The 14,455-nt window shown below is 42.3% G+C and overlaps 1 protein-coding gene across 1 annotated transcript in view; it reads right to left on the bottom strand.

The window, feature by feature from the left end:
• MDN1 (midasin AAA ATPase 1) overlaps nt 1-1,604 on the bottom strand; it is a 153,538-nt gene extending 151,934 nt beyond the window's left edge. Inside the window, exon 1 of the mRNA XM_061206786.1 lies at nt 1,340-1,604. Within this exon, the coding sequence (XP_061062769.1) occupies nt 1,340-1,441 (102 nt within the window). The 5' untranslated portion in view covers nt 1,442-1,604. The remainder of the gene's footprint in view (nt 1-1,339) is intronic.
• Nucleotides 1,605-14,455: the final 12,851 nt, after the last annotated feature.

The following is a 14,455-nucleotide window of genomic DNA, read 5'->3' as shown; positions in this document are numbered from 1 at the left end:
AAAAATCCGTTTTCTTTCCCAGACCTCTCCATTTATGTTAGTGATTCCCTTCCCTGGGGGAAGCACAAGCCAGATAACCCCAGGCATATCTTCCACTGCTCCCTCCCCTTTGCTATACACGTTCATTTGTTGTCACCAAACAGAAATGTCTCTCATGTTAGTTCCCAGCTACTCCAGACACAAAATACTGCTGTTGTTTCCTAAGCAATAGGATATATACGGTCTACATACTGGAATTAGAAAAAAAATTTTTTTCTACTCTCAAGAAGCTAACAGGACTTCCCTGGTGGCGCAGTGGTTAAGAATCCGCCTGCCAATGCAGGGGACACGGGTTCGAGCCCTGGTCTGGGAAGATCCCACATGCTGCGGAGCAACTAAGCCCGTGCGCCATAACTACTGAGCCCGCATGCCACAACTACTGAAGCCCGTGTGCCTAGAGCCCGTGCTCCTCAACAAGCCATCACAATAAGAAGCTCGCGCACCGCAACGAAGAGTAGCCCCCGCTCGCCGCAACTAGAGAAAGCCCGCGCACAGCAACGAAGACCCAACGCAGCCAAAAATAAATAATAAATTAATTAATTTTTTAAAAAAGAAGCTAACAGATATTGGGGGGGGTGGGGAAGCACAAAACACAACGTTAAAATGCCACGTGAAAAAACTCAGACAGCTGGTGGTAAACGAGAGATCGCTCTTAAAAGGCCAGAGCACCCATTTCCCAGAAAACCAATTCATAATTCCCATGGCTTAGAAATTATGCACTCAATGTCTCGCTTTGTCCATCAGTTGTTTTCTGGGTTTATGAACGGTCTCTAAAGATAGACATTAAATTCCCTGTGGGCAGAGACCTTAACGAATTTATGTCTCCTCAAAGTGCCACACTGTGTGCTAGGCAAAGCAGGAACACAATCAATGCTTGTCAGTGGGCCGAAAAGTCGGGACTGGGCAGACAGGAAACATTCACCCAAGCTAACAGGGGTGACTGGACTCGGCACACTTAGATAATACACATGTCAAAAGGGCAGACACGCAACCTCAATTACAGAAAAACCACCCACATTTCTCTCCGAAGGCCACGTCTGCCGCACGCAGTCAGGGCGCTGCAAGGGGGTAAGTCGGTGGAGAGGGGAAGGCAAGGCTCTCCCCCCGAGAAAAACAAAAGGCTCCTTCCTGGCTCCTCAAACGCGCGCGGACGCCTCCGCCACGGGCCAGCCCTGGGGAGCGGGCCAGAGTGACAAGACGCCGCTTTCCTGTCCCCTGCATCTCCGCGCAGGGCCATGGGGCACGCGCCAGGGGGGTGGCGGGGGCGGCCGGGCGCTTTCCCTCTCGCTCCTTCTCTTACCTGCTTGACCAAGAACCTGCCCAGCTCGCTGCGGCTCTTCTCGTTCTTGGCAGCGATTAACCGCAGAGGCGCGGCCGCCACCTCCAGCAGGAGGTGCTCCATGACCGCGGGCCCTCCGCCCCAGACGGCCACCGACGCTCCCTGCTTCGCGCTCAGAGCCCCCGAGCCGCTGAGGTCCCCGCGCCGGAGCTGCCACCAACTTCGCCCCCAGAGAAAACAACCGCCGCTTCTCCGCGGACACCCAGAGAGCTGCGGCACACGTGGGGGGAGCACGCGGCGCACTACGTCACCGGCCTGCGACGGCGCAGGCCTGAGACGCCGGCCCCGCCCCCTCGGCACCGGAAATGCGGGCGTCCCTATCCGGCCAACTCCCGCTGGGGAATCCGAGCAGAAATGGCTTGTAGAGCCGAGGCAAGAGCTTGCTGTGATGGGAGGTCCGGAGACGACGAGTGGTGGGATAGCGAGACAGAAGATTCCGCCATGCGGGAGAAGCTAGGGAGCCTGTAGGGCTGTGGGATCCTCCTGCCTCCTTCTGCCTCAACAGGCGAAAAGATCAGATAGGAATGAAAAGCAGATTCGCCCCTTCTGACCCAGCAATTCCCTTTTTAGACCTCTGGCCTGTGGAAATTCACACACAAGTGTAACAAGCATAGCCCTGGCAGAATTCTTTTTTTTTTTAATTTTTGGCAGCGTTGGGTCCTCGTTGCTGCGCGTGGGCTTTCTCTAGTTGTGCTGAGCGGGGGCTACTCTTCGTTGTGGTGCGCGGGCTTCTCATTACGATGGTCTCTCTCGTTGCGGAGCACGGGCTCTAGGCGCGCGGGCTTCAGTAGTTGTGGCACACGGGCTTAGTTGCTCCGCAGCATGTGGGATCTTCCTGGACCAGGGCTCGAACCCGTCTCCCTTGCATTGGCAGGCAGATTCTTAACCACTGCGCCACCAGGGAAGTCCCTTGCAGCATTCTTAATATAAATATTGGATATAAATGTTAAGATGGGTGATAAAAGAAATTTTCACATATTGACATATATGAAAGTCATTCTTGGCTTATGCATGAGTTAACTTGAATTTTATGCTAACTAAAATAGCCTGTTTATGGCCTATCAGACATAAATTGTATATCTGCTCTAATTATTAAAGAAAAGAGCACACTGACCAGAAGTAAAGAATGTCCATGTTAAATATAAAGATTAAATGTCTCTCTTCCTGGGATGCTTATGCTAGTACTCCTTTGATGATAAGACTTCCTTTCCAGGTGCCAAGGCCATGCTGGCTTGCTGTGTACTTGCTGATCTGTGTGTGTTGTTGTTTTTTAAAACCTTGAAGGAATGTAACCCTGTCTTGTTTAATGTTCTTTGTTCTGACAAGATGTAAAACTGTGCTGGAAACCATGCTTCTCTGGAGCAGCTTCTCAGAGTAATCTGGGAAGCTGGCTTCCAGGCTAGTCCTTAGTTTGGCTCAAATAAAACTCTTTTCTATTCTTATTATAGATTATTGATTATTTTCATTGACATGGGAATGAAATAAAGTATGTAAGGTATAGAATAGTCTTCAGGCACTGTGAAGAGGGGTGTTGAAGAGCACATAAAAATTAACAGTACATTTACGTCAAGTTCATAAACAAGCCAAAATAATGACAAAGTCAGACTAGTGGTTGCTTTTGGTGGGTATTGCCTGCAAAGGGCCTAAGGGAACCTCCTAGGGAGACGGAAATGTTTCATTATCTTCCCCTGGGTTGTGGTTACTCTGGTAGATACAAAAGAGAAAAAAAATCAACTGTACACTTAAGAGTTGTGCACTTTTGTAAATTCTACCTCTAAAAAGTGTTTTAAAACTGAGTAGATCTGTCTGTACTGACATGGGTAGATCTCCAAAGGAAGTTTAAACCTTTTAAAAATGTATTTCAATTTGAATTTTTGTCCAGGATTTGAATGTTTGCTCCTTGGGGAACTCAAACTCAACAGCAGAACTTTCAGAACAAGTGAACTATGAAAATGGGACAGAATACATTTCCAAATAAATAATATTTTTAAATTTCCAAGAAGAGGGACTTCCCTGGTGGCACAGTGGTTGGGAATCCGCCTGCCAGTGCAGGGGACACGGGTTCGAGCCCTGGTCCGGGAAGATCCCACATGCCGCAGAACAACTAAGCCCGTGCGCCACAACTACTGAGCCTGCGCTCTAGATCCTGCGAGCCAAGCTACTGAAGCCTGCGTGCCTAGAGCCCGTGCTCCGCAACAAGAGAAACCACCGCAATGAGAAGCCCACACACCGCAACGAAGAGTAGCCCCCGCTCACCGCAACTAGAGAAAGCCCGCGCACAGCGACGAAGACCCAACACAGCCAAAAATAAATTAATTAATTAATAATTTTAAAAAATTCCAAGATAATTGAGAGCATTCCCTGAGAGGTCATAGCACAATAGATGAAAAATTACCCACACTTGTGGAGTGACTCAATTTTTTCCCTGGGTATCTCCCATGTATACCTGAAGTATACATGTTAATTAACATGTTTGTTTTTCTCTTGTTAATCTGTCTTTTAGTACAGGGCTGTCAGCCAAGGACTCAGAAGGGTAGAGGAAAATTATTTTTCCTCCCCTATATACCCTTTCTCAGGAATATGTTGAAAAAGTGATCCTCTGTATGAGGGTATAAACCAAGAAAGAGGAAGATATGGTATCTAGGAAGTGAGAGATTCAACACAGAAAGAAAAATGTGAAAAAAATACTTAGGATGACTGTTAAGAGAAATCCCAAGACTTTTATTGGGCAGCAGGAGGAAAATCAACAGCTCTAAAGTAACTAAACTGATAGATCAGGTCAGTGGTTGCCTGGATATAGGAGTGGAAGAAGGATTGACTGCAAACAGCTGCGAGGCAACATTTTGGGGTGATGGAAATGTCTAATGTTGGATTGTGGTGATGGTGGCACAACTCTATAAATTTACTAAAATCGTTGAATTGCACACTTCCAATGGGTGAATTATGCCTCAAGAAAGCTCTAAAAGTAATGCTAATGATAATCAACAAGGATAAGACGTGTAGGTATCGATGAAACAAGACTGGCAATATATTGATAATTATTGAAACTGGATGTTGGGTAGTGGGAGTCCATAGACTTGCCTTTCTACTACTGTATATGTTTGGAAATTTCAATAATAAAAGATAAAATAATATATTTTTTAAAAGACTACTAGGGTCACGTCAAAAGGACTCAGGTACAAAAGGGTAGCAGAATATGCCACCCCCAAAACATGCCGCTTTGGCAGGAAGGATTTCAAGACATGCCACCCCAAAATATGGCACTTTGGCATACTGACTATTTTGAGCTAAAGGTACTCTGGAAACAACAGATGCAGATGTTTCTACTTAAAAACAGGCCATCAAATTTCCCATGAGAAATGTGCCCTCCCTGAACCAGCAATAGAAGAACATCATTGTCACCTGAGACTGGTAATCAACATTCAAATGGGTCTGTAGAAACAAACTTACTAAAACAACCCTTATCTTCCATATATCTCCTAGTCTCTTTCCTACAATTTACTGCCCCTAGCCCAAACCCCTTTTGTCCTGTAATTTCTTCACAAATTTATTGCTTCTTTGTCTAAGAGGTATATAAGCTTTCTTGAACTGAAGGCAATAGAGAGAAACAGATACAGGCATACCTTGGAGATACTGCAGGTTTGGTTCCAGATCACCACAATAAAGCAAACATCAAAATAAAGTGAGTCACATAATTTTTTTGGTTTCCCAGTGCATTTAAAAGTATGTTTGCACTATACTATAGTCTATTAAGTGTGCTATTAATAACATATCTTAAAAAATTACATACCTTAATTTAAAAATACTTTATTGCCAAAAACTGCTAACCATCATCTGAGCCTTCAGCAAGTCGTAATATTTTTGCAATAGTAACATCAAAGATCACTGATCGCAGGTATCCATAATATGGTAACAATATAGTAATAGTGAAATAGTTTGAAATGTTGCAAGAATTACCAAAATGTGACACAGGGACACTAAGTGAGCAAATGCTGTTGGAAAAGTGGTGCTCATAGACTTGCTCAATGCAGGGTTGCCACAAACCTTTAATTTGTAAAAATCACAATATCTGTGAAATACAATAAAGCGAAGCACAATAAAACAAGGTATGCCTATACAAAAGCTCTCTGCCCTCCCCCTATTTGCCATTAATTTATAAAAGTGTCCCCTCTTCTATCTCTACCAGGAAAGACAGACGCTAATCACTGGAGACAACTTTAGACCCTTATCAGCCCGGAGACAGCATCAGAGGAAACTATCAAACCTTACTAAAACTACACTGTTGGTGGGAATGTAAATTGATACAGCCACTATGGAGAACAATATGGGGGTTCCTTGAAAAACTAAATATAGAACTACCGGGACTTCCCTGGTGGTGCAGTGGTTAAGAATCCGCCTGCCAATGCAGGGGACACGGGATCGAGCCCTGGTCCAGGAAGATCCCACATGCCGTGGAGCAACTAAGCCCGTGTGCCACAACTACTGAGCCGGTGCTCTAGAGCCTGCGCTGCAACTACTGAGCCCATGTGTCTCAACTACTGAAGCCCACATGCTCTAGGGCCCGTGTGCCGCAACTATTGAGCCTGTGTGCTACAACTACTGAAGCCTGCACGCCTAGAGCCCGTACTCCACAACAAGAGAAGCTACCGCAATGAGAAGCCCGCGCACCACAACAAAGCGTAGCCCCTGCTCGCCGCATCTAGAGAAAGCCTGCGCACAGCGACAAAGACCCAACCCAGCCAAACATAAATAAAATTTAAAAAAAAAACTTAAAAAAAAAATGGAACTACCATATGACCCAGCAATCCCACTTCTGGACATATACCGGAAGAAAACCATAACTCAAAAAGATATACACACCCCTATGTTCATTGTAGCACTATTTACAATCACCAGGACATGGAAGCAACCTAACTGTCCATCAACAGAGGAATGGGTAGAGAAGATGTGGTACATATATACAATGGAATATTACTCAGCCATGAAAAGGAATGAAATTGTGCCATTTGCAGAGATGTGGATGGATCTAGAGACTGTCATATAGAGTGAAGTAAGCCAGAAAGAGAAAAACAAATATATAATATCACTTATGTGTGGAATCTAGAAAAATGATACAGATGAACTTATTTGCAAAGCAGAACTAGAGACACAGATGTAGAGAACAAACGTATGGATATCAAGGGGGGAAGTGAGCAGTGGGATGAATTGGGAGACTGGGATTGACATATATACACTACTATGTATAAAATAGATAACTAATGAGAACCTACTGAATAGCACAGGGACCTCTACTCAATGTTCTGTGGTGACCTAAATGGGAAGGAAATCCAAAAAAAGGGGGTATATGTATATGTGTAGCTGATTGACTTTGCTGTACAGCAGAAACTAACACAACATTGTAAAGCAACTATACTCCAATAAAAATTAAAAAAAAAACAACCTAGCCCTTATTTACCACTAATTTCCCCATATTTTTGCCTTCTTACAATTTGCCACTCTTAGAAGCTCAAAGTTCTTTCCTTTGTCTTGTCACTTCTCTAAAAAAAATTTATTGTTCTTTTTTTAAGATGCCATGTAATGGACTTCCCTGGTGGCACAGTGGTTAAGAATCCGCCTGCCAATGCAGGGGACACGGGTTCAAGCCCTGGTCTGGGAAGATTCCACATGCCGCGGAACAACTAAGCCTGTGCACCACAACTACTGAGCCTGCGCTCTAGAGCCCGCATGCCACAACTACTGAAGCCTGCACGCCACAACTACTGAGCCTGTGCACCTAGAGCCCGTGCTTCGCAACAAGAGAAGCCACTGCAATGAGAAGCCTGCACACCGCAACGAAGGGTAGCCCCCGCTCGATGCAACTAGAGAAAAGCCCGCATGCAGCAACAAAGACACAGTGCAGCCAAAAATAAATAAACTAATTAATTTATATTAAAAAAAAAAAGATGCTAGGTAAGCCCAACTTCTAACTATCCCTTTGAGTTACTCATCTGTGAATGCTGCCATGTGTATGCACAATGCACATGTTAATAAATGTCTGTCTTTCTCTTGTTAATGTATTTTGTTAGTCTAATTTACGGGGCCCAAGCTGGTGAACCCAAAATGGGTAGAGGAAAAAGATTTCTTTCCCTCCCTTACAATACCAACTTGAAGAGGCTCCCACTGACCAAAGATAGTACAATATGAGCTTCAATAAGGCTAACAACTGCAATGAGTTGAAACCTGTTGTATATGTCTAAATCCATGAATACATAATATTTTTAAAAATTGGTTACCTTTGGAGAACAAGAAATCAATCTTAAAAGCTGGTAAGTAAAAGGAAAAGGTCAAAATTTTATCTTGCTTTTCATATATGAATTGTACCTTGTCCTACTGGGTAACCAAATAGATGATAAGTGTCTCTTCATTAAAATATTCCAGTTAAGGGCTTCCCTGGTGGCGCACTGGTTGAGAGTCTGCCTGCTAATGCAGGGGACACGGGTTCGAGCCCTGGTCTGGGAAGATCCCACATACCGCGGAGCAACTAGGCCCGTGAGCCACAACTACTGAGCCTGCGCGTCTGGAGCCTGTGCTCCGCAACAAGAGAGGCCGCGATAGTGAAGAGGCCCGCGCACCGCGATGAAGAGTGGCCCCTGCTTGCCGCAACTAGAGAAAGCCCTCGCACAGAAACGAAGACCCAACACAGCCAAAAATAAATATAAAAAAATATAAATATATAAATAAATGAAAGATTACTATAAAAAAAAATTCCAGTTAATATAAGACAGAATTAGAATATCACCATTTTGCAACATCCAATTTATCAATTGATAAATGGTTGCTGACATCACAAAAGGAGCAAAAAAACCGAGACTTTAGGTGGCTCCTGATGAAAGAACATAATGCCACCTATGGTCTTGTCAAAAGGATCAAATCTCTAGATCCAGCTGCCAATTTGCAAAAAATAAAGAGGACAGAAGAATATGCTAAACTGAACCATGAATATGTAATCAGAAAAACTCAAGACTGTTGGGAGATTCTGCAGGTCAAAAAATCAAGTTTTTTAAGAGATCAATTTAAAGAAAAAGAAAGGAGGACTTCCCTGGTGGTCCAGTGGCTAAGACTCCGCGCTGCCAATGCAGGGGGCCCAGTTTCAATCCCTGGTCTGGGAACTAGACCCCAAATGCTGCAACTAAGATTTTGCATGCCGCAACTAACGATCCTGCATGCCACAAGGAAGATCCCGAACGCGGAAACGAAGATCCTGCGTGCTGCAATTAAGACCTGGCGCAGCCAAATAAATAAATACTAAAAAGAGAAAAATATATATAGAAAGATAAAGAAAAAGAAAGGTATGGGAGGGGGAAACTGTCAATTATAAGAGACTGCTGTGAACAAGATACTTCTGTTCCCCAGAATTCATATGTTGAAGCGCAAATTCCCCAAATAATGGTATTTGGAGGTGGGGCCTTTGGGAGGTAATTACATTTAGATGAGGTCATGAGGGTGGAGCCCTCATGATGGGATTAGTGCCCTTACAAGAAGAGGAAGAAACCAGAGCCCTGGCTCTCTGCTGTGGGAGGATACAGCAAGAAGGCAGCTGTCTGCAAACTAGGAAGAAGGCGCTCACCAGACACTGAAGCTGCTGGCACCTTGAATTCAGACCTCCCAGCCTCCAGAACTGTGAGAAATTTATGTTTGGTGTTTAAGCCATCCAGTCTATGGTATTTTGTTATAGCAGCTGAAATGACTAAGACTGAGACTTATAAGACATCAAATTTTTAAAACACAGGAAAAACTAAATTATAGTGTTTACGCACTTGGTTAATAAAACCATGACAAAATGCAAGAAAGTTTTTACTCTGAAAGTCAGGGTAGTAATTACTTTTTGGGAGGAGGAGAGGGGCTATGATTGGGACAGGGCTTAGAAAGAAGTGTCTAAGTTCTATTCCATGACCAGGGTGGTAGTTACAATGAATTTAATGAGTAAGATTCTTTAATCTATATCTTTTTTTTGTTTTACAGTATAAAAGTTTTTTTTTAAAAAATGAATATAGAAAATGCAAATAAAAGCTAAAACTTTGTGGGATTCAGAATTCAGGAAACATCTGGTGTAAGAGTTCTCATTTCTCCCAGGCCCTCTTCCTTAACCTCTAGTTATTACCATCAAAAAATAACTACCGGGACTTCCCCGGTGGCACAATGGTTAAGAATCCACCTTCCAATGCAGGGGACACGGGTTCGATCCCTGGTCTGGGAAGATCCCACATGCCGCGGAGCAACTAAGCCTGTGTGCCACAGTTACTGAGCCTGCACTCTAGAGCCCGCAAGCCACAACTGCTGAAGCTCACATGCCTAGAGCCCGTGTTCCGCAACGAGAGAAGCCACCGCAGTGAGAAGCCCACGCACTGCAACAGAGAGTAGCCCCCGCTCGCCACAACTAGAGAAAGCCTGCATGCAGCAAAAAAGACCCAATGCAGCCAAAAATAAAAAATAAATAAAATAAATAAATTTTTTAAAAAGTTAAAAAAAAAATTACTGGCACCCCATTAGGATATCATTAGAAGTATTATGTGAAGTTCAGAGAGTGCTGAACCAGCATCTAAAGACCTGAGTCATTAAGGTTGCACTTTTTTCCATTAACTCGCTGTGACCTGGGTTAAATGACTTAACCTTCCTAGGTCTTGGTTTTTCTCTAAAAGTTCTGATTCTGTGTCTATCTCCCAGGGTGAATAAAAACTCCTGGAACACAGGATCTGCCTTATTCATCTTTGTATCTCAACTTACTTTGTCACACATATAATAGGCATTTAATAAATATTCAATCCTTCCAGGTATTTAGGTGACTGAGAAAACCAGGAGCAATTTACTTAATTAAATCACTTATGTGAATTATAAAATAAATATATTTGTTTAGAAACTGATACACTATCTGATTTCCCTATCTACTTATAAACTGTGTAGGAACAAATGCAAATTAAGAGGATTATTCTCCCTGTTGAAAAATAAGGGAAGAAACTCCTCCTCTCCCCCATTCACCCCTCCCTTTTCGGTTTTTTTTTTTTTTTTGGCTTCGGGGCAGCTTGTGGGATCTTAGTTCCCCGACCAGGGATCAAACCCATGCCTCCTGCAGTGGAAGTGCAGAGTCTTAACCACTGGACCGCCAGGGAAGTCCCACCCCTCCCTTTTCTTTCAGAATTTCTTTCACTCTCCTTTTTAAATATATGTAAGTCTTTTAAAATAAGCTTCTTGCCAGTTTCACAAATCAGGAATTTTTCCTCAAGGACCTGGGAGCCATTTCTTTAGAATTAAATCATCAATAAGGAAGGTAATGCCCAATGGCCAATTTCAGTAGCCTATTGAAAGCTAGGGACTTTTTCCCCAGAAAAATGTACCAATTCATAATTTTTTGCAAACAATTTCAGAGTGTTCCATTATCCAGGCTCACCCATAAGCAGTTGCTCTTGCACATATCCCCCATCACACTGTGAACACTTCTTTACTTTCTGGTACAGCAAGGTATTTCAGGATCATCTTTTTTCCCTCTTGCTCCACTCCTGGATCATCCATATCTCTAAAGAGTTCCTTTTATTGAGGAATAGTATTTAGAGACCAAGATCTGTATGGTATGAGTGCTCATTGTTATGGTGTGTCACTTCTTCTAGGCCCTTTCAGAGAAGAGAGATAGTAAATATGAATATATATAATATACACATGTATATAGACATATATATTCAAATCATAAGTTCATACTGATATCTCTAATCCAATCCCAAAACACAGGATCCCTCCTTATCTTCCTCCTTTCCATATTTGTATCATCCTTTTCCCATAGTGAGAACTCTGGCTCCCACAATAATCAATATATTTCTTCATTTCTCAGCTTTACAATATACACAGTATAATTTCAGAATTGCTACCTTCATACCACTGTAAACAGCAAACTTACTAAATGGAGATTACAATTTGTTTGCAGGTTTTTTTAATTTGTTTTTTGTTTGTTTCTTTGCTTTTTTGTTTTAAACTAAAGATATATAGTCAAAGTACTGTGTTCCAAGTTTCCCTGGATTAGATCTTTTTCTTTTTTTTTTCCTGTTCTAGGTGGATATATTACTTTGAAATGCAGATAAGTTCACCATATTCATAGACCTTTGATATTAAGTTGAAAAGTCAGAGAAGTTGACCAATGTTGTTAAAAGTATTAGAATGTTTGAGAGAACTTGAGGATTCACTACATGTTTAGGTACTGATGTAATAAGGAAGAACCTTTTGTATTCTATTACAAGTTAATCACTAAAGGGATGTTACCTATAAGCTTAAATTATACATAATGGCCCATCTCTGGGAACCCTGTTTCCCAGGTAATGAGCATTAAGCTAGAATACCTTCGTTTAGATCACAGGAAACATCCTGACCAGGCCCACCTGTGAATGACTGCAGGGAGGAAGAAATTAACACATTACCTCCTGAGGCTGATGGGAACCAGGAGATGTTTGACTTTACTCCCTCCCCTTCTAGTATAAAAGGAGCCTGAATTCTAACTCAGGCAAGATGGTTCTTTGGGGCACGAGCCCACCGTCTTCTCGGTCTGCTGGCTTTCCGAATAAAGTTGTTATTCCTTGTCCCAACAACTCGTCTCTCAATTATTGGCCTGTCGTGTGGTGAGCAGTATGAGCTTAGACTCGGTAACACTAAGGAATGTTTTACTTGTCAGGGATTTTGTGTTTGTCCTACAAGTATGAAGTGTTTAAAAAACAGATCAAATGCATTACATTTATAAATGGAGTTTAAAATATTGAAGGGAATTTAATTACTATACTCTATAAATGGGAGTGATTATTAATTTAAGTTCCTCAAACATTAAAGTCCTCCTTTGGGCCTTCCCTGGTGGCTCAGTGCTTAAGAATCTGCCTGCCAATGCAGGGGACACGGGTTCGAGCCCTGGTCCGGGAAGATTCCACATGCCGTGGAGCAACTAAGCCCGTGCGCCACAACTACTGAGCCTGCGCTCTAGAGCCCACGAGCCACAACTGCTGAAGCCCACGTGCCTAGAGCCTGTGCTCTGCAACAAGAGAAGCCACTGAGACGAGAAGCTGCACACCACAACGAAGAGTAGCCCCTTCGCTGCAACTAGAGAAAGCCTGTGCACAGCAACAAAGACCCAACGCAGCCAAAAATAAATTAATTAATTAAAAAAGAAAAAGAATGAAAAGAGTAGTGAAGTGATGACTACTTGAGATGAATTTCTAAAAAAAAAAACAGTCCTCCTTTGGCCTTCCATTCTCATATTTCATGTAACAATTTTAATAAAACTGCATTATTTTGTTCTGTCATTACCATTACTGTTCCAGTAATCTAAAACTTTGTAACAAATTATTACCTTAAAACATAGTGACTTAAAAACATCAACCATTAATAATATTTCACAGTTGGGGGGTTCAGGAATTTGGGCAGGGCTCAGATGGCAATTCTTCTCTTCCATGAGATGTTGATTGAGGGCATTCAGTGGTATTGAGTTAGTAGATGGCCTGGTCTGGAGGGTTCACGATGGGTTCACTCACATGTCTTGTGTCTTGGCAGGGATGGCTGGAAGGCTGGGCTCAGCTGGAACTGTAAGCTGGAATGCTTACATGGCAACTTGGGGTTGAGAAGAGAGATAGAGAGATCTCCAAGAAGAAGCCTGGATAGAAACTGCAAGATCTCAGAAGTCCTAGAACATCACTGTCCTTGAATCCTATGGTCAGGCAAGTCACTAAAGCCAGCCCAGATTGAAGGGGCTGGAAATTAGACTCCACTTCTCAATGGAGGAGTAGCAAATAATTTGCAGGCTTCTTTATTTACCACAACTAGATGCACTTTTTGATATTTCTAACAAATTTCCAAAGCACTTTCATCTGAATTATTTGAGTAAGAGAATTTTTAAAAACTGTAAAAAATACTATCACTGGAAATGTTAAGCCTAGCCACTTACCCATATTCAGGTTACTGAGTATCTTGCACTTGTTCCTTTTGATAGACTCCCCCTCCTTCTTCATCCTGCTCTCTGCCCTTAGGAGCTAACCTGTTCAGGCGATGAGGATTCTCAGCAGATCTCCCTTCCAGTGGAAAATAGTATTTAGAAATCCTGATCTGGGTCTCAGGTGTGTTAATGACATATTGCTACAGGGTATCATTGCTTCCAGACCCTTTAAGGAACAGAAATAAGGGATATGTATTTTAAAAAATCATGAGTTCATGCTGACATTTCCAATTCACACAAAATAGTATAGGATTTCACCCCTAATTTTTTTTTGATTTCATGCTTGGATCTCTTTTCTCTTTCACTAAATATCTTAATTCCTAAAAATATTAACATGTTACATATTTCTTTATCCTACAATATACATAAAATAGTTTTAAAATTACAATGTTAACACTAACAATAAAACTGCTGCGTGAGGTATAAGATTTCTTTGCTGTTCTTTTAGTCCTTAGAATATATCCCACTCATGATGTACAGTCAGAGCGCTGTGTTCAAATGTCACTTAAAATAATGATTTCGCTACAATGAGGTATCACCTCACACCGGTCAGAATGGCCATCATCAAAAAATCTACAAACAATAAATGCTGGCGAGGGTGTGGAGAAAAGGGAACCCTCTTGCACTGTTGGTGGGAATGTAAATTGATACAGCGACTATGGAGAACAGTATGGAGGTTCCTTAAAAAACTAAAAATAGAACTACCATACAACCCAGCAATCCCGCTACTGGGCATATACCCTGAGAAAACCATAATTCAAAAAGAGTCATGTACCACAATGTTCATTGCACCTCTATTTACAATAGCCAGGACATGGAAGCAACCTAAGTGTCCATCGACAGATGAATGGATAAAGAAGATGTGGCACATATATACAATGGAATATTACTCAGCCATAAAAAGAAATGAAATTAAGTTATTTGTAGTGATGTGGATGGACCTAGAGTCTGTCATACAGAGTGAAGTAAGTCAGAAAGAGAAAAACAAATACCGTATGCTAACACATATATATGGAATCTAAAAAAAAAAAAATGGTCATGAGGAATCTAGGGGCAGGATGGGAATAAAGACACAGACCTAC

Source organism: Eubalaena glacialis, chromosome 12 (assembly GCF_028564815.1).
Source record: "Eubalaena glacialis isolate mEubGla1 chromosome 12, mEubGla1.1.hap2.+ XY, whole genome shotgun sequence".
NCBI lineage: Eukaryota > Metazoa > Chordata > Mammalia > Artiodactyla > Balaenidae > Eubalaena > Eubalaena glacialis.
This window is presented reverse-complemented; position numbering and strand designations above follow the sequence as displayed.